This window comes from Pseudophryne corroboree, chromosome 1 (genome assembly GCF_028390025.1).
Source record: "Pseudophryne corroboree isolate aPseCor3 chromosome 1, aPseCor3.hap2, whole genome shotgun sequence".
NCBI lineage: Eukaryota > Metazoa > Chordata > Amphibia > Anura > Myobatrachidae > Pseudophryne > Pseudophryne corroboree.
Window position 1 is genome coordinate 78,171,587 of NC_086444.1, and position 19,546 is coordinate 78,191,132.

Consider the following 19,546-nt stretch of genomic DNA (forward strand, 5'->3'; position numbering starts at 1 on the left):
GCTCTACCAGCTGCTGTATGATGTCATAGAGTAATAGCACTACCAGCTGCTGTATGCTGTCATAGAGTTTAGCACTACAAGCTGCTGTATGATGTCATAAAGTAATAGCTCTACCAGCTGCTGTATGCTGTCATGGAGTAATAGCACTACAAGCTGCTGTATGATGTCATAGAGTAATTGCTCTACCAGCTGATGTATGATGTCATGGAGTAATAGCACTACCAGCTGCTGTATGCTACCATAGAGTATATCTGTACCAGCTGCTGTATGATGTCATAGAGTAATAGTTCAGCTGCTGTATGATGTCATAGAGTAATAGCACTACCTGCTGCTGTATGCTACCATAGAGTAATATCTGTACCAGCTGCTGTATGAATGTCATAGAGTAATAGCACTACCAGCTGCTGTATTATGTCATAGAGTAATAGCTCTACCAGCTGCTGTATGCTGTCATAGAGTAATAGCTCTACCAGCTGCTTTATGCTGTCGTAGAGTAATAGCTCTACCAGGTGCTGTATGATGTCATAGAGTAATAGCACTACCAGCTGCTGTATGCTGTCATAGAGTAATAGCTCTACCAGCTGCTGTATGCTGTCATAGAGTAATAGCTCTACCAGCTGCTGTATGCTGTCATAGAGTAATAGCACTACCAGATGCTGTATGCTGTCATAGAGTAATAGCTCTACCAGCTGCTGTATGCTGTCATAGAGTAATAGCACTACCAGCTGCTGTATGATGTCATAGAGTAATAGCTCTACCAGCTGCTGTATGATGTCATAGAGTAATAGCTCTACCAGTTGCTGTATGATGTCATAGAGTAGTCACTCTACCAGTTGCTGTATGATGTCATAGAGTAATAGCTATACCAGCTGCTGTATGCTGTCATAGAGTAATAGCACTACCAGCTGCTGTATGCTGTCATAGAGTAATAGCTCTACCAGCTGCTGTATGATGTCATAGAGTAATAGCTCTACCAGCTGCGGTATGCTGTCATAGAGTAATAGCTCTACCAGTTGCTGTATGATGTCATAGAGTAGTCACTCTACCAGTTGCTGTATGCTGTCATAGAGTAATAGCACTACCAGCTGCTGTATGATGTCATAGAGTAATAGCTCTACCAGCTGCTGTATGCTGTCATAGAGTAATAGCTCTACCTGCTGCTGTATGATGTCATAGAGTAATAGCTCTACCAGCTGCGGTATGCTGTCATAGAGTAATAGCTCTACCAGCTGCTGTATGCTATCATAGAGTAATAACTCTACCAGCTGCTGTATGCTGTCATAGAGTAATAGCACTACCAGCTGCTGTATGATGTCATAGAGTAATAGCTCTACCAGCTGCTGTATGCTGTCATAGAGTAATAGCACTACCAGCTGCTGTATGATATCATAGAGTAATAGCACTACCAGCTGCTGTATGCTGTCATAGAGTAATAGCTCTACCAGCTGCTGTATGCTGTCATAGAGTAATAGCACTACCAGCTGCTGTATGATGTCATAGAGTAATAGCTCTACCAGCTGCTGTATGCTGTCATAGAGTAATAGCTCTACCAGCTGCTGTATGCTGTCATAGAATAATAGCACTACCAGCTGCTGTATGCTGTCATAGAGTAATAGTACTACCAGCTGCTGTATGGTGTCATAGAGTAATAGCACTACCAGATGCTGTATGCTGTCATAGAGTAATAGCTCTACCAGCTGCTGTATGCTGTCATAGCGTAATAGCACTACCAGCTGCTGTATGATGTCATAGAGTAATAGCTCTACCAGCTGCTGTATGCTGTCATAGAGTAATAGCTCTACCAGTTGCTGTATGATGTCATAGAGTAGTCACTCTACCAGTTGCTGTATGATGTCATAGAGTAATAGCTCTACCAGCTGCTGTATGCTGTCATAGAGTAACAGCTTTACCAGCTGCTGTATGATGTCATGGAGTAATAGCTCTACCTGCTGCTTTATGCTGTCATAGAGTAATAGCTCTACCAGCTGATGTATGATGTCATGGAGTAATAGTTCTACCTGCTGCTATATGCTGTCATAGAGTAATCGCTGTACCTACTGCTGTATGTTGTCATAGAGTAATATCTGTACCAGCTGCTGTATGCTGCCGTAGAGTGATAGCTCTACCACCTGCTGTATGATGTCATAGAGTAATGGCTCTACCAACTGCTGTATGCTGTCATAGAGTAATAGTTCTACCAGCTGCTGTATGATGTCATAGAGTAATAGCACTACCTGCTGCTGTATGCTACCATAGAGTAATATCTGTACCAGCTGCAGTATGATGTCATAGATTAATAGCTCTACCAGCTGCTGTATGCTGACATAGAGTAATAGCTCTACCAGGTGCTGTATGATGTCATAGAGTAATAGCACTACCAGCTGCTGTATGCTGTCATAGAGTAATAGCTCTACCAGCTGCTGTATGCTGTCATAGAGTAATAGCTCTACCAGCTGCTGTATGCTGTCAGAGTAATAGCAAGACCAGCTGCTGTATGATGTCATAGAGTAATAGCTCTACCAGCTGCTGTATGCTGTCATAGAGTAATAGCACTACCAGCTGCTGTATGATGTCATAGACTAATAGCTCTACCAGCTGCTGTGTGATATCATAGAGTAATAGCACTACCAGCTGCTGTATGCTGTCATAGAGTAATAGCTCTACCAGCTGCTGTATGCTGTCATAGAGTAATAGCACTACCAGCTGCTGTATGATGTCATAGAGTAATAGCTCTACCAGCTGCTGTGTGCTGTCATAGAGTAATAGCTCTACCAGCTGCTGTATGCTGTCATAGAATAATAGCACTACCAGCTGCTGTATGCTGTCATAGAGTAATAGCACTACCAGCTGCTGTATGCTGTCATAGAGTAATAGCACTACCATCTGCTGTATGCTGTCATAGAGTAATAGCACTACCAGCTGCTGTATGATGTCATAGAGTAATAGCTCTACCAGCTGCTGTATGCTGTCATAGAGTAATAGCTCTACCAGTTGCTGTATGATGTCATAGAGTAGTCACTCTACCAGTTGCTGTATGATGTCATAGAGTAATAGCTCTACCAGCTGCTGTATGCTGTCATAGAGTAATAGCACTACCAGCTGCTGTATGATGTCATAGAGTAATAGCTCTACCAGCTGCTGTTTGCTGTCATAGAATAATAGCACTACCAGCTGCTGTATGCTGTCATAGAGTAATAGCACTACCAGCTGCTGTATGGTGTCATAGAGTAATAGCACTACCAGATGCTGTATGCTGTCATAGAGTAATAGCTCTACCAGCTGCTGTATGCTGTCATAGAGTAATAGCACTACCAGCTGCTGTATGATGTCATAGAGTAATAGCTCTACCAGCTGCTGTATGATGTGATAGAGTAATAGCTCTACCAGTTGCTGTATGATGTCATAGAGTAGTCACTCTACCAGTTGCTGTATGATGTCATAGAGTAATAGCTATACCAGCTGCTGTATGCTGTCATAGAGTAATAGCACTACCAGCTGCTGTATGATATGATAGAGTAATAGCACTACCAGCTGCTGTATGATGTCATAGAGTAATAGCTCTACCAGCTGCTGTATGCTGTCATAGAGTAATAGCTCTACCAGCTGCTGTATGATGTCATAGAGTAATAGCTCTACCAGCTGCGGTATGCTGTCATAGAGTAATAGCTCTACCAGCTGCTGTATGCTATCATAGAGTAATAACTCTACCAGCTGCTGTATGCTGTCATAGAGTAATAGCACTACCAGCTGCTGTATGATGTCATAGAGTAATAGCTCTACCAGCTGCTGTATGCTGTCATAGAGTAATAGCACTACCAGCTGCTGTATGATGTCATAGACTAATAGCACTACCAGCTGCTGTATGATATCATAGAGTAATAGCACTACCAGCTGCTGTATGCTGTCATAGAGTAATAGCTCTACCAGCTGCTGTATGCTGTCATAGAGTAATAGCACTACCAGCTGCTGTATGATGTCATAGAGTAATAGCTCTACCAGCTGCTGTATGCTGTCATAGAGTAATAGCTCTACCAGCTGCTGTATGCTGTCATAGAATAATAGCACTACCAGCTGCTGTATGCTGTCATAGAGTAATAGTACTACCAGCTGCTGTATGGTGTCATAGAGTAATAGCACTACCAGCTGCTGTATGGTGTCATAGAGTAATAGCTCTACCAGCTGCTGTATGCTGTCATAGAGTAATAGCTCTACCAGCTGCTGTATGCTGTCATAGAATAATAGCACTACCAGCTGCTGTATGCTGTCATAGAGTAATAGCTCTACCAGCTGCTGTATGGTGTCATAGAGTAATAGCACTACCAGATGCTGTATGCTGTCATAGAGTAATAGCTCTACCAGCTGCTGTGTGCTGTCATAGAGTAATAGCACTACCAGCTGCTGTATGATGTCATAGAGTAATAGCTCTACCAGCTGCTGTATGCTGTCATAGAGTAATAGCTCTACCAGTTGCTGTATGATGTCATAGAGTAGTCACTCTACCAGTTGCTGTATGATGTCATAGAGTAATAGCTCTACCAGCTGCTGTATGCTGTCATAGAGTAACAGCTTTACCAGCTGCTGTATGATGTCATGGAGTAATAGCTCTACCTGCTGCTTTATGCTGTCATAGAGTAATATTTCTACCAGCTGATGTATGATGTCATGGAGTAATAGTTCTACCTGCTGCTATATGCTGTCATAGAGTAATCGCTGTACCTACTGCTGTATGTTGTCATAGAGTAATATCTGTACCAGCTGCTGTATGCTGCCGTAGAGTGATAGCTCTACCACCTGCTGTATGATGTCATAGAGTAATGGCTCTACCAACTGCTGTATGCTGTCATAGAGTAATAGTTCTACCAGCTGCTGTATGATGTCATAGAGTAATAGCACTACCTGCTGCTGTATGCTACCATAGAGTTTTATCTGTACCAGCTGCTGTATGATGTCATAGAGTAATAGCTCTACCAGCTGCTGTATGCTGACATAGAGTAATAGCTCTACCAGGTGCTGTATGATGTCATAGAGTAATAGCACTACCAGCTGCTGTATGCTGTCATAGAGTAATAGCTCTACCAGCTGCTGTATGCTGTCATAGAGTAATAGCTCTACCAGCTGCTGTATGCTGTCAGAGTAATAGCAAGACCAGCTGCTGTATGATGTCATAGAGTAATAGCTCTACCAGCTGCTGTATGCTGTCATAGAGTAATAGCACTACCAGCTGCTGTATGATGTCATAGACTAATAGCTCTACCAGCTGCTGTATGATATCATAGAGTAATAGCACTACCAGCTGCTGTATGCTGTCATAGAGTAATAGCTCTACCAGCTGCTGTATGCTGTCATAGAGTAATAGCACTACCAGCTGCTGTATGATGTCATAGAGTAATAGCTCTACCAGCTGCTGTATGCTGTCATAGAGTAATAGCTCTACCAGCTGCTGTATGCTGTCATAGAATAATAGCACTACCAGCTGCTGTATGCTGTCATAGAGTAATAGCACTACCAGCTGCTGTATGGTGTCATAGAGTAATAGCACTACCAGCTGCTGTATGCTGTCATAGAGTAATAGCACTACCAGCTGCTGTATGATGTCATAGAGTAATAGCTCTACCAGCTGCTGTATGCTGTCATAGAGTAATAGCTCTACCAGTTGCTGTATGATGTCATAGAGTAGTCACTCTACCAGTTGCTGTATGATGTCATAGAGTAATAGCTCTACCAGCTGCTGTATGCTGTCATAGAGTAATAGCACTATCAGCTGCTGTATGATGTCATAGAGTAATAGCTCTACCAGCTGCTGTTTGCTGTCATAGAATAATAGCACTACCAGCTGCTGTATGCTGTCATAGAGTAATAGCACTACCAGCTGCTGTATAGTGTCATAGAGTAATAGCACTACCAGATGCTGTATGCTGTCATAGAGTAATAGCTCTACCAGCTGCTGTATGCTGTCATAGAGTAATAGCACTACCAGCTGCTGTATGATGTCATAGAGTAATAGCTCTACCAGCTGCTGTATGATGTGATAGAGTAATAGCTCTACCAGTTGCTGTATGATATCATAGAGTAGTCACTCTACCAGTTGCTGTATGATGTCATAGAGTAATAGCTATACCAGCTGCTGTATGCTGTCATAGAGTAATAGCACTACCAGCTGCTGTATGATATGATAGAGTAATAGCACTACCAGCTGCTGTATGATGTCATAGAGTAATAGCTCTACCAGCTGCTGTATGCTGTCATAGAGTAATAGCTCTACCAGCTGCTGTATGATGTCATAGAGTAATAGCTCTACCAGCTGCGGTATGCTGTCATAGAGTAATAGCTCTACCAGCTGCTGTATGCTATCATAGAGTAATAACTCTACCAGCTGCTGTATGCTGTCATAGAGTAATAGCACTACCAGCTGCTGTATGATGTCATAGAGTAACAGCTCTACCAGCTGCTGTATGCTGTCATAGAGTAATAGCACTACCAGCTGCTGTATGATGTCATAGACTAATAGCACTACCAGCTGCTGTATGATATCATAGAGTAATAGCACTACCAGCTGCTGTATGCTGTCATAGAGTAATAGCTCTACCAGCTGCTGTATGCTGTCATAGAGTAATAGCACTACCAGCTGCTGTATGATGTCATAGAGTAATAGCTCTACCAGCTGCTGTATGCTGTCATAGAGTAATAGCTCTACCAGCTGCTGTATGCTGTCATAGAATAATAGCACTACCAGCTGCTGTATGCTGTCATAGAGTAATAGTACTACCAGCTGCTGTATGGTGTCATAGAGTAATAGCACTACCAGCTGCTGTATGATGTCATAGAGTAATAGCTCTACCAGCTGCTGTATGCTGTCATAGAGTAATAGCTCTACCAGTTGCTGTATGATGTCATAGAGTAGTCACTCTACCAGTTGCTGTATGATGTCATAGAGTAATAGCTCTACCAGCTGCTGTATGCTGTCATAGAGTAACAGCTTTACCAGCTGCTGTATGATGTCATGGAGTAATAGCTCTACCTGCTGCTTTATGCTGTCATAGAGTAATAGCTGTACCAGCTGATGTATGATGTCATGCAGTAATAGTTCTACCTGCTGCTATATGCTGTCATAGAATAATCGCTGTACCTACTGCTGTATGTTGTCATAGAGTAATATCTGTACCAGCTGCTGTATGCTGCCGTAGAGTGATAGCTCTACCACCTGCTGTATGATGTCATAGAGTAATGGCTCTACCAACTGCTGTATGCTGTCATAGAGTAATAGTTCTACCAGCTGCTGTATGATGTCATAGAGTAATAGCACTACCTGCTGCTGTATGCTACCATAGAGTAATATCTGTACCAGCTGCTGTATGATGTCATAGAGTAATAGCACTACCAGCTGCTGTATGATGTCATAGACTAATAGCTCTTCCAGCTGCTGTATGATATCATAGAGTAATAGCACTACCAGCTGCTGTATGCTGTCATAGAGTAATAGCTCTACCAGCTGCTGTATGCTGTCATAGAGTAATAGCACTACCAGCTGCTGTATGATGTCATAGAGTAATAGCTCTACCAGCTGCTGTATGCTGTCATAGAGTAATAGCTCTACCAGCTGCTGTATGCTGTCATAGAATAATAGCACTACCAGCTGCTGTATGCTGTCATAGAGTAATAGCACTACCAGCTGCTGTATGGTGTCATAGAGTAATAGCACTACCAGATGCTGTATGCTGTCACAGAGTAATAGCACTACCAGCTGCTTATGATGTCATAGAGTAATAGCTCTACCAGCTGCTGTATGCTGTCAGAGTAATAGCTCTACCAGCTGCTGTATGATGTCATAGAGTAATAGCTCTACCAGCTGCTGTATGCTGTCATAGAGTAATAGCTCTACCAGCTACTGTATGCTGTCATAGAGTAATAGCTCTACCAGCTGCTGTATGCTGTCATAGAGTAATAGCACTACCAGCTGCTGTATGATGTCATAGAGTAATAGCTCTACCAGCTGCTATATGCTGTCATAGAGTAATAGCACTACCAGCTGCTGTATGATGTCATAGACTAATAGCACTACCAGCTGCTGTATGATATCATAGAGTAATAGCACTACCAGCTGCTGTATGCTGTCATCGAGTTATAGCTCTACCAGGTGCTGTATGCTGTCATAGAGTAATAGCACTACCAGCTGCTGTATGATGTCATCGAGTAATAGCTCTACCAGCTGCTGTATGCTGTCATAGAGTAATAGCTCTACCAGCTGCTGTATGCTGTCATAGAATAATAGCACTACCAGCTGCTGTATGCTGTCATAGAGTAATAGTACTACCAGCTGCTGTATGGTGTCATAGAGTAATAGCACTACCAGATGCTGTATGCTGTCATAGAGTAATAGCTCTACCTGCTGCTGTATGCTGTCATAGAGTAATAGCACTACCAGCTGCTGTATGATGTCATAGAGTAATAGCTCTACCAGCTGCTGTATGCTGTCATAGAGTAATAGCACTACCAGCTGCTGTATGCTGTCATAGAATAATAGCACTACCAGCTGCTGTATGCTGTCATAGAGTAATAGCACTACCAGCTGCTGTATGGTGTCATAGAGTAATAGCACTACCAGCTGCTGTATGGTGTCATAGAGTAATAGCTCTATCAGCTGCTGTACGATGTCATAGACTAATAGCACTACCAGCTGCTGTATGATATCATAGAGTAATAGCACTACCAGCTGCTGTATGGTGTCAGAGTAATAGCTCTACCAGCTGCTGTATGATGTCATAGGCTAATAGCACTACCAGCTGCTGTATGATGTCATAGAGTAATAGCTCTACCAGCTGCTGTATGGTGTCATAGAGTAATAGCTCTACCAGCTGCTGTATGATGTCATAGAGTAATAGCTCTACCAGCTGCTGTATGCTGTCATAGATTAATAGCTCTACCTGCTGCTGTATGCTGTCATAGAGTAATAGCTCTACCAGCTGCTGTATGCTGTCATAGATTAATAGGTCTACTACTTATGACCGGGATGTAATGAAGTCCGCGTCAGTGGCCGTACGAGATGCTGGCTGAACGCTGACGTTTTTATAAAGGAGTAATCCATGTCTTGTATAAGGGATTGCCCCTTTATAAAAACGTCCGAATTGAGCCGGCATCCCACTCGGCCGATGAATTTCGTTTTCATTACACCCCGGCCACTGTATGAAATGCATTACCTTTATAGTTTGCAGACATAAGACTTTGCTTTGTTTAGCAAGATTTGCCATACAAAAGATATAGTGATGTTAAGTAATGATTCCTTGTAAGTCTCGTTACTTTTATTTCATCAGCTTCGTTATGCGAGAAGAAAACAAAATGAAATAATGGCCAGAATTCAGGCGGCCATCGTGCAGATTCCCAAGCCGCCACAAAACCGCACCTTAAAGGCCATCGAGGCAAAAAAGATTCTAAAAAAGAAGAAAGAAGCAGAAGTTAGTATAGTATCAAATGTTTTTATTTACAATGTAAATGACCTATCATCTTATGTATGTGTTATGATACCATATTGTATAACAAGACAGTAGACAACATGTGTCTCCCGAGTCTCCAGCTGTTCATGAACTAAAAGCAGGAAACCTGTCTTACAGTGCATGGTGCATCAGAAATACTGTATGCTGTGTGCCTACTGGATGTACACACACAGTGACTATGCCTGGATTCTACTGCCACCATGTCAGACAAGCAGTTATATACTGTATATGTGCTTCATTTCCTATATAATAGCCCAGATCTGTCACTCTATAACGCTGGGTGTGGCTAGGAGCTCTCATTGGGTTAGCAGCAGGTCTATCACAACCAGTCCTCAGCTGATTGGGCAAGAAACGCCCTCCCACACAGGTTACATCCAATGGGGGGCTCTGCCCTTTGGCTGCTGTAGGGGTTGCAGCTCCAGGTCCACACCCCAAAATAGGCCCACTGCATCTGCTGCAACATACCCTCCAACAATTTACACGTAAAAATCGCTACAAATTCGAAAAGGGGCGTGGCACTGGTTAAGGGATGTGGCCATGCCCCTTTTCCTATAATTTCAATGGAAGTTTGGAGAGCCAGAAATCGGTACAGACCATAAGAAAAAGGTACTGTACCTGCTACAAAGGTACAGCTGGAGGGTATGCCACTGCATCTGCAGCAAGTCTCTGCCCTGTAGATAGGACTCTGCAGTAAAAGGATTTTTGTTTCCCTATGTCCTGCTGCCGGTCCGCCTGCCCCCTTCGGCATCAACAATCCCCACTCCCTAGCCGCGGCGCAAGTGGAACAAAAGCTGCTGCGGCCACCGGCACAGATGTGTATGAAAGCGGTGCAGCGAAAGGCTTTCATAGCCTTCCCTGCTCTGCATACTCTCTAAGCCCCGGAGCCTCCTCTGCACGTGATGTCACAGAAGTTCCTCCCCACCACAGCCGTGCCCAGTTTCCCAGAGACCCTGACTCCTCAACACAGCACCTGGGCTGCCGACATGGAAGCCTCGAGATGGCTAATGTAACGGATAGAGTGGGAGATATCGCGGAGGGTAATGCCTGGATGCTGAATCAATGTAAAAGGTGACAGTGCTGAGCAGTACAGTGGGTGTGCTGTGTCACTGCCATTGCACAGCACTCTCACCTTTAACATTGATTCAGCGAGTCAGTCAGTTCTGCCAGCCAGTCACTATTGTTAGCGCCGGTGTCCCAACGCGCCGCATTACAGGGAAGTAGACGCACTAAATAATCTACAGTTCCCAGTAGCCCTTAGCGCAGGAGCATTCCAGCGCTAAGGGCTGCTGGGAGCTGTAGTTTATTGAGTGCATCTTCCTCCCTGTAATGCGGCGCGTTGGGTCTCCGGCGCTAGCAATAGTGACTGTCTGCTTGGCTGCTGTTAGTTTCCGGGAGAGCCACTGCCAAAGGGATGACAGCAGCTTGCCTGCTTCCAGGAGGAGAAGCAGGAGAAGCATTATCAGCCCCTCCCCCACTCGCAGTACCTCCAGGCCCCATCCGTGGCACCCCCACACCCCCCTCCACCACCCATGGTGGTTCCGGACCCCCTCTCCCACCCGCGGCAGTATTAACTGCGCTCTGGAGGCTAAGCGGTACATAGTGTGGCGATGTGAGGGGCGCCCTGAGCCAGCGCCGATGCCCTACTCTGGTCAGCAAGCCTGTCAGGGACCTCGGTTACACTGCCAGCAAAAATCCTCAGGCCAGTATAAAGAATTGAAGAGCGGGAAGCAGCGCCATGTTCAGGGGGCGGAGATTCTCCTCAGATCGGACCCAGCAGCGTTCAGCACCATTTTCCTGCCTGCAGATCCTGTACAGAGAAGCTGACAGGGAGAGCTGTCCCTCCAAGCAACTCCAGCTATCCTGTGCTGTACCAGGGGGTTGTAGAAGGGGGGTGGAGGCTGTGTATATACCATGTAGTCTATTAAGGTACACAGTAAGCGCTAGGTAGTTGTATTATATCTACCTCAGTAGGTGCTGTGTGTGGGTTGGCTCCAATCTCTGTGTCTCTCTGTGGCATACTTGGGGGGAAACTGTGTCTGACATTTCCATGTGTGTGTGTGGGTGTTTGTTGTCTCACATAGCCATGTCTAGGGACTCTGTGTCATATGCTGCAGAGGATGTTTCCTCTCAGGAGGAATCTATTCCATGTACACAGGAATGTAATGTCTTGTCTCAGATCCCTATTAATGAGCCTGAGTGGTTGACCTCTATTAAGGGGATGATCTCTCAGATCTCTACCAGGGTAGCTAATACTGAGACTGAAACACAGGTGTTAAAGAACTCTATGGCAGTTTGGTCAGGTTCTGTTCCTATTCCTGCAAAATCCCATAGTATGTTCCCACAGAAACGTGCACTTGCCCAGATTATGCAAGATGACATGGATACCGACTCTGATACAGCAGACGGTGATGGGGACGTGCTGAGGGGGGCGGCATCCCTTGCAAACGGGGTGCAGCTTATGATTGAGGCCATTGGAGATGTGTTAAACATTAATGACACTACACCTGAGCAGGTTGAGGAGGCTTACTTCACTGACAGTAAGAAAGCCTCGCTAACCTTCCGTGCGTCAAAAGAATTAAACGCTATATTTGAAAAATCCTGGGAAAACCCGGAGAAAAAATTCCAGATCCCAAAAAGGGTTTCCCTTCCCTGAGGAGGAAAGGAAAAAAATGGGAAAACCCACCCATAGTTGACGCATCTGTCTCCAGACTGTCTAAAAAGGTGGTTTTACCTGTCCCTGGATCTACCACGTTAAAAGAACCGGCTGATCGTAAGGTTGACACTATGCTCAAATCCATATACACTGCTTCAGGAGTGGCGTTAAGGCCCACTATTGCCTCTGCGTGGATTTCTAAAGCCATAGTAAAGTGGTCCGGCACATTACTAGAGGATTTGGATACAATGGATAGAAGTGACATTGAATTGTTTTTACGTAACATACAGGATTTTGCGGGTTTCAGGGTGGAATCCATGAAGGACCTGGGTATGCTGACTGCACGGATATCTTCCATGTCGGTCTCAGCTCGCAGGGGACTCTTGCTACGCCAGTGGTCTGCAGACGTGGAATCCATGAGAAGTGTAGAGAACCTACCCTACACAGGTCAGGCTCTTTTTGGGGAAGCATTGGATGCGTGGATTTTCACGGCAACCGCGGGTAAGTCACCTTTCCTTCCCTCTGCTACACCTTCTACAAAGAAACCATTTTCTTCAGCTGTGTCGCAGTCCTTTCGAACCGCTAAGGCAAAAAAGTCCAAGCCTCCTACTACTTTCTTTAGAGGTGGCCGTGCAAAATCCAAAAAGCCTGCACCCGCAGGCTCCCAGGATCAGAAACCTGCTTCTGGTTCCTCAAAATCCTCAGCTTGACGGTGGCCCGCACAGCCTGGAGGACGGACTGATGGGAGCGAGACTCAGACATTTCAGACATGTCTCGGTGTCGTCCGGCCTGGATCCCTGGATATTGTGTCCCAGGGGTACAGACTGGAGTTTCAAGAACTCCCGCCTCACCGTTTTTTTTTTGTTTGTTTTTTTAAATCAGGCTTGCCAGCTTTGCTGACAGACAGGGCTATCCTACGGGAAGCCATCCTAAAATTGGAAAAGTCAGAGGTCATTGTCCCAGTTCCACGTCATATGCAAATCAAGGGTTATAATTCAAACCTTTTCCGTGGTACTGAAACCGTATGGTTTGGTCAGACCAATTTTGAACTTGAAATTGTTGAACCCTTACCTGAGGGTGTTCAAATTCAAAATGGAGTCTCTCAGAGTAGTGATTTCAGGTCTGGAGGAGGGAGAGTTTCTGGTATCCCCGGATATCAAGGATGCGTACCTCCACATTCCGATTTGGCCTCCGCACCAGGCTTATCTCAGATTTGCACTGTTAGACAGTCACTATCAATTTCAGGCGCTGCCATTCGGCCTATCCACAGCACCGAGGGTGTTCACTAAGGTGATGGCAGAGATGATGGTTCTCCGCAGACAGGGGGTGAACATAATCCCATATCTGGACGATCTGCGGATAAAGGCATCGTCCCAGGAGACGTTGTTGCAGTCCATTGTTCTCAAGACTCATCTGCTCAGAGAACACGGTTGGATCCTGAACCTTCCAAAGTCACATTTGGAGCCGACAAGGAGATTGTCTTTTCTGGGGATGATCCTCGACACGGAAGTGCAGAGGGTGTTTCTGCCAGAGAAGAAAGCGTTGGTGATTCAAACAATGGTCCGGGATGTCCTGAAGCCAACCCGGGTATCGGTTCATCAGTGCATTCGCCTTCTGGGGGAAGATGGTTGCCTCCTACGAGGCTCTACAGTATGGAAGGTTTCATGCTCCGTCCTTCCAACTGGATCTGCTAGACAAATGGTCGGGATCTCACCTACACATGCACCAGAGGATACGTCTGTCGCCGAAAGCCAGGATTTCACTCCTCTGGTGGCTGCAAATGCCTCACCTTCTGGAGGGCCGCAGGTTCGGGATTCAGGACTGGGTCCTGCTTACCATGGATGCAAGTCCCTGGGGCTGGGGCGCAGTCACTCAGGGGGAAAACCTTCCAAGGTGGTCAAGCCTGGAATCCAGTCTTCAAATAAACATTCTGGAACCAAGAGCCGTCTAAAACGGTCTTCTCCAAGTGGCTCATCTTCTGCGAGATCGAGCCATTCAAGTGCAGTCGGACAATGTAACGACGGTGGCTTACATAAACCGACAGGGCAGAACGAAGAGCACAGCTGCAATGTCAGAGGTAACAAGAATCATCCTCTGGGCAGAAAAGCATGCGTTAGCACTGTCAGCAATTTTAAATCCGGGAGTGGACAACTGGGAAGCGGACTTCCTCAGCATACACGATCTCCATCCAGGAGAGTGGGGCCTTCATCCAGAGGTGTTCACGGAGGTGACGAATCTTTGGGGGGGGTTCCTCAAATAGACATGATGGCCTCCCGCCTCAACAAAAAACTTCAGAGGTATTGCTCCAGGTCAAGAGACCCGCAAGCAGTGGCGGTGGACGCCCTGGTAACTCCGTGGGTGTTCCAGTCGGTGTACATGTTTCCTCCACTTCCACTAATTCCAAGGATTCTAAAGCTCGTAAGGAGAACAAGAGTTCAAGCAATCCTCATTGCTCCAGACTGGCTAAGAAGGGCTTGGTACGCGGATCTTCTGGATCTACTGCTGGAAGATCCAAGGACTCTTCCTCTTCGGGAGGACCTGCTGCAGCAGGGGCCGTTCGCTTATCAAGACTTACCGTGGCTACGTTTGACGGCATCGAGGTTGAACGCCAGATATTAGCTCGGAAGGGCATTCCGAACAAGGTTATTCCTACCCTGATACAGGCTAGGAAAGGAGTAACGTCTAAACATTACCATTGCATTTGGAAAAAGTATGTATTTTGGTGTGAGTCCAAGAAGTTTCCTATGGTGGAGTTTCAACTGGGACAGTTTCTCCTCTTCCTGCAAGCAGGTGTGGAAATGGGCCTGAGGTTGGGATCCGTAAAGGTCCAGATTTCGGCCCTATCCATTTTCTTCCAGAAACAATTGTCCCAGAGGTTCAGACTTTTTTGAAAGGGGTTCTGCACATCCAGCCTCCCTTTGTACCCTGGGATCTTAACGTGGTGTTACAGTTCCTACAATCGGATTGGTTCGAGCCTCTACAGGAGGTTGAGGTCAAGTTTCTCACATGGAAGGCTGTCACTTTGTTAGCTTCTGCTAGACGTGTGTTGGAGTTGGGAGCTTTGTCTTGTAAAAGCCCCTACTTGATCTTCCATGAAGATAGGGCTGAGCTTCGGACACGCCAGTAGTTCCTTCCGAAGGTTGTGTTGGCATTTCATATCAACCAAACTATTGTGGTGCCAGTTGCTACTAACTCCTCAATTTCATCAAAGTCCTTGGATGTTGTAGGGGTTCTGAAAATCTATGTGAAGAGGACTGCTCGTCACAGGAAATTGGACTCTCTGTTTGTCCTGTATGATCCCAAGAAAATTGGGTGTCCTGCTTCTAAGCAGACTCTCTCTCGCTGGATCAGGTTCACTATCCAGCATGCGTAGTCTACGGCAGGATTGCCGTGTCCTACATCTATTAAGGCCCACTCTACTCGTAAGGTGGGTTCTTCCTGGGCGGCTGCCCGGGGTGTCGCGGCTTTACAGCTTTGCTGAGCGGCTACTTGGTCTGGGTCAAACACGTTTGCTAAGTTTTACAAGTTTGATACTTTGGCCGCTGAGGACCTGAAATTTGGTCAATCAGTTCTGTAGGAGCCTCCGCGCTCTCCCTCCCGTTCTGGGAGCTTTGGTACATCCCCATGGTACTAATGTGGACCCAAGCATCCACTAGGACATAAGAGAAAATAGGATTTTAATTACCTACCGGTAAATCCTTTTGTCGTAGTCCGTAGAGGATGCTGGGCACCCACCCAGCGCTTCGTGATCCTGCAGTGGTTACTTAGTGCAGTACTGCTTAGTTCTTGGTTAAGTACTGTTTTGTTACTTGGTTAAGTAATCTTGTTCAGCCATTGCTGATTTTTCAAGCTGGTTAGCTTAGTTTACCTTGTATGTGTGAGTTGGTGTGAATCTCGCCACTATCTGCGTAAAATCCTTCTCTCGAAGTTGTCCGTCTCCTCGGGCACAGTTTCTAGACTGAGTCTGGTAGGAGGGGGCATAGAGGGAGGAGCCAGCCCACACTCTCAAACTCTTAAAGTGCCAGTGGCTCCTAGTGAACCTGTCAATACCCCATGGTACTAGTGTGGACCCCAGCATCCTCTAAAGACTACGAGAAAAGGATTTACTGTAAGGTAATTAAAATCCTATTCTTGCACGCCACAAGGGGCGTGCAAGGGTTAAGGGGGCGTAGACCCTCACGACGGTGTGAAGAGCGCCTGTAGGGCGCGATGAATCAACTAGTAATTTAATAATCTAACACCTGCTCCCAAAATGATAATCTTTTTAATATACTGTACTTGATCCATTCACCTGCTCCTGACTGTGTCGGTGTACAGCAGTTTCAAGATGTCTCTTGGCATCTTAATAGTATTGCATCACAGTAGTATCATAGTGGGATTACAGCATACCATGTGGAGGTATATAGGTGACGGTCCTTCCTCCCTTCCTCCATCACATACCAAGCACAATTCATCTACCAGTCCTTAAATATATTTTGAATCAACCAGGTGGGAGGATGAGTGCAGTCATCACCTAATTACCTGGAGTTAATCCTTTTCCCCATGGAGGTGGGGGGGGGGGTGCTACTCGTAACTAGCCTATGGCTAATTGTGGCATAATTACGTGAATTGTGGATCTATGATGAAGAGGGTCAGGTGCAGGACAAAACGATGCATTTCTCAAGCAATCATGTCATATTATCCCGGCTCCCTCCTCATGGACCCACGATCCACGTCTTTAAGCTTCCTGTCCTGCCCACTTCAATAGGAAGTGGCTGGGATGCTGACGTGTCACCTACAGTACTCTTCTCAGAGTCCGTGGAACTAACAGGAATTTCGGGAGCGTAGGTAAGAGAATGCATGCCTTAAGTACACGTAACCGGTCTTGTCTGTGGAAAAAGGTGGGATAAATGAACTCACCTGTGCAGAAGATATTCTGAAACCAGGACCTTGGGGATTGGAGTTCAGTATCTCTGACCTAGAGGTCACTATCAACCTACAGATGTGTCCTCATACACTATTGGGTGTCCACTCTATGGTTGTCGTGGACACCCACGAGTGGGAATAGCCCTGTTGCACCAGTATTCCGGCTTCCGGCATTTGCCAGCAGTCAGGATTCCGTTGTCAGTATCCTGAACGGCGGGGTCCGGACAGCCGCAAATTAAACGTATACCTGCATACGAAGCGTTACGATGCAGTGGCCGCAGTTATTTTCAAGCCAGGTTCCATTGTGCTTCACTTGCAACTTTGTACATACAAAACTAATTCCTGTGCGGTTAAAGTTACAGCCCGGTGTCCGTGGTACAGATTGAGTGGTCTATCGCTGCATCTGTAGTGGGAATAAGACGCAAATTTAAAGAAAAAGCGGCTACGTTACACCACCCAGGCGTCTCGCGACGCATTGCATATTGATACTAGGTGTATGACCACACATCTGTATCCTGTGTGCCTGATCATTAGCTGACCTCATTAACAGACCCAAATAATGGCTAGAAATGTATTAAGTTGCTGCGCTTGGATGGATAAGCTGCTTTCTTAAAGAATAGATTAATGAAGTAAATGGAAAGCGCTAAATATAATAAAAGTACTGAAAGTGATATTTAAAATGATTATAGATAAAGTAGCGGTACCTGTAGGGAAAAAAAAGGTATTAATAAAATAATGTTTACACTCTTTTGAGTGAATTGGTAAGGAGTGGCCCGCACACTGTTGTTAATAGTCCCGGTTTGCCAAATGGTAATTGCCTACCTGTCCCTGCACTTAGTTGTCCCGGAGCCGCTGGTGAGCGCTGCGGCTCTGATCTTGAGTGCGGCGGATGGTGTAGCTGGCGGCGCTGAGAACACCATTTGCGCACACAGCCCGCTGGACGCAGCGGGACTCAGCGCCGCCAGCCACACCATCCGCCGCACTCAAGATCAGAGCCGCAGCGCTCACCAGCGGCTCCGGGACAACTAAGTGCAGGGACAGGTAGGCAATTACCATCTGGCAAACCGGGACTATGTCACGAACCGGTCTCTCACCTTTGCGGGTTCTGGGGTTCATCCGTTGCCAGTGCGGTTGCTCGCGGTGCTGTGCGCCCGTGTGGGGACGCGGCGTGATCAGTGGCACAGGTAATGCAGAGTCTGGGAACTGGGAGTGCGGGGATCAAATGGCCTAAGGCACTGCGGTGTGTCTGCTGAATAGGAGGTGGCCATGTTGGAGACCAAATAGGTAATATAGAGCACTTGTGAAAACACCTGTGGGCAGGTGTAAGCCAATCCCGTGCTTGTGCTGCCTTTAAGTAGGCTGGGATTATGTTACTCTGGGCCAGTGCTTTATTGTATCAACGCTGTGCTCTAGCTCTGAGCTCTCTCCGTGCATTCCTATGTGATTCCTGTGGTCCAGATATCGCCTCCGTTGCCCGAGGCCCGTCTGCAGCCTTCACTGCTAAAGATCCACCGGCTCTCCACTGTGCTGTCAGTTAATTGCACACCTACTGGAAATAGTTGGATTCCCAGAGTCCTGCATGAGGTTACCTTGTCTGCCTGCCATCAACCATACAAAGTTTGGAGGATTCCACTACCCTCAGCTGTTCGTTTGTTCTACTCTGCATTTAACCCGTTCATCACCTGGTCATCTACTACAGTTTTCACAGTGATCTCCGGAACCCGCAAGTAACCCAATTCAGTACTTTTATTTTCTATGTTATCATAACAAGGATAATTCTTCACAGTCTCTCAGTTAACTCTCAAAACTTCATTGCAAATCCTTACAGTTATTTCTTGATGTCTGCATTACCCAGTTAAACATATTCTGCAGTTCAGCATCAAAGCTTGTTTGTATTTGGACAATTCAGCATTTATCCTTCAGCTTGTTTTATATACAGTTCCATGAACATTTCTTTTATTTGTCTTTGAGATTCATCCTGCATATTATTTCTGCCATTCCTGCAATACTTCAGTATAATATGATGATTAACAACTTGTCATTCAATTCTTTACTGCATTGTTATTTTTAATAAATATATATAAAACGGAACTTTCTTCGTCCTCCCTGCTTTCTTCATACCCCAGCACCTACACCTGTGGTTGGTCCCGGGTTAACGGATTCACAAAAACACCCGGACCTGACAGTAAGCACTGGCCACATGGATCCGTCAAGTGACCAATTCGCAGGAGGCGGTGCTACGTCAGATATCCTTTCCCGTCTGGAAAACCAGGAGTCTATACAGACACAAATAGTGCAGTTTATGCAAACTATGGCAGACCGTTTAGAGACTCTTCATTCGGCTATTAAAACGTCTCAAGTCCAGATTCCAACTCCAGTTGTCCCAGTTACCACTACAGCTTCTCCTGTGACGCTGCCTACGTCCCGCTTGCAGTTACCCTCTCCGAGTAAGTTTGACGGAACTCCAAAACTTTGCAGAGGATTCCTGAATCAATGCGAG

At 45.9% G+C, this 19,546-nt stretch overlaps 1 protein-coding gene across 3 annotated transcripts in view; it reads left to right on the plus strand.

The window, feature by feature from the left end:
* Nucleotides 1-19,546, plus strand: part of SPEF2 (sperm flagellar 2) — an 853,267-nt gene that overhangs the window by 495,207 nt on the left and 338,514 nt on the right. For all 3 annotated transcript variants that reach the window (XM_063960786.1, XM_063960790.1, XM_063960798.1), the window contains one exon: nucleotides 9,309-9,449. In XM_063960786.1, coding sequence (XP_063816856.1) covers nucleotides 9,309-9,449 — 141 coding nt within the window. The remainder of the gene's footprint in view (nucleotides 1-9,308; nucleotides 9,450-19,546) is intronic.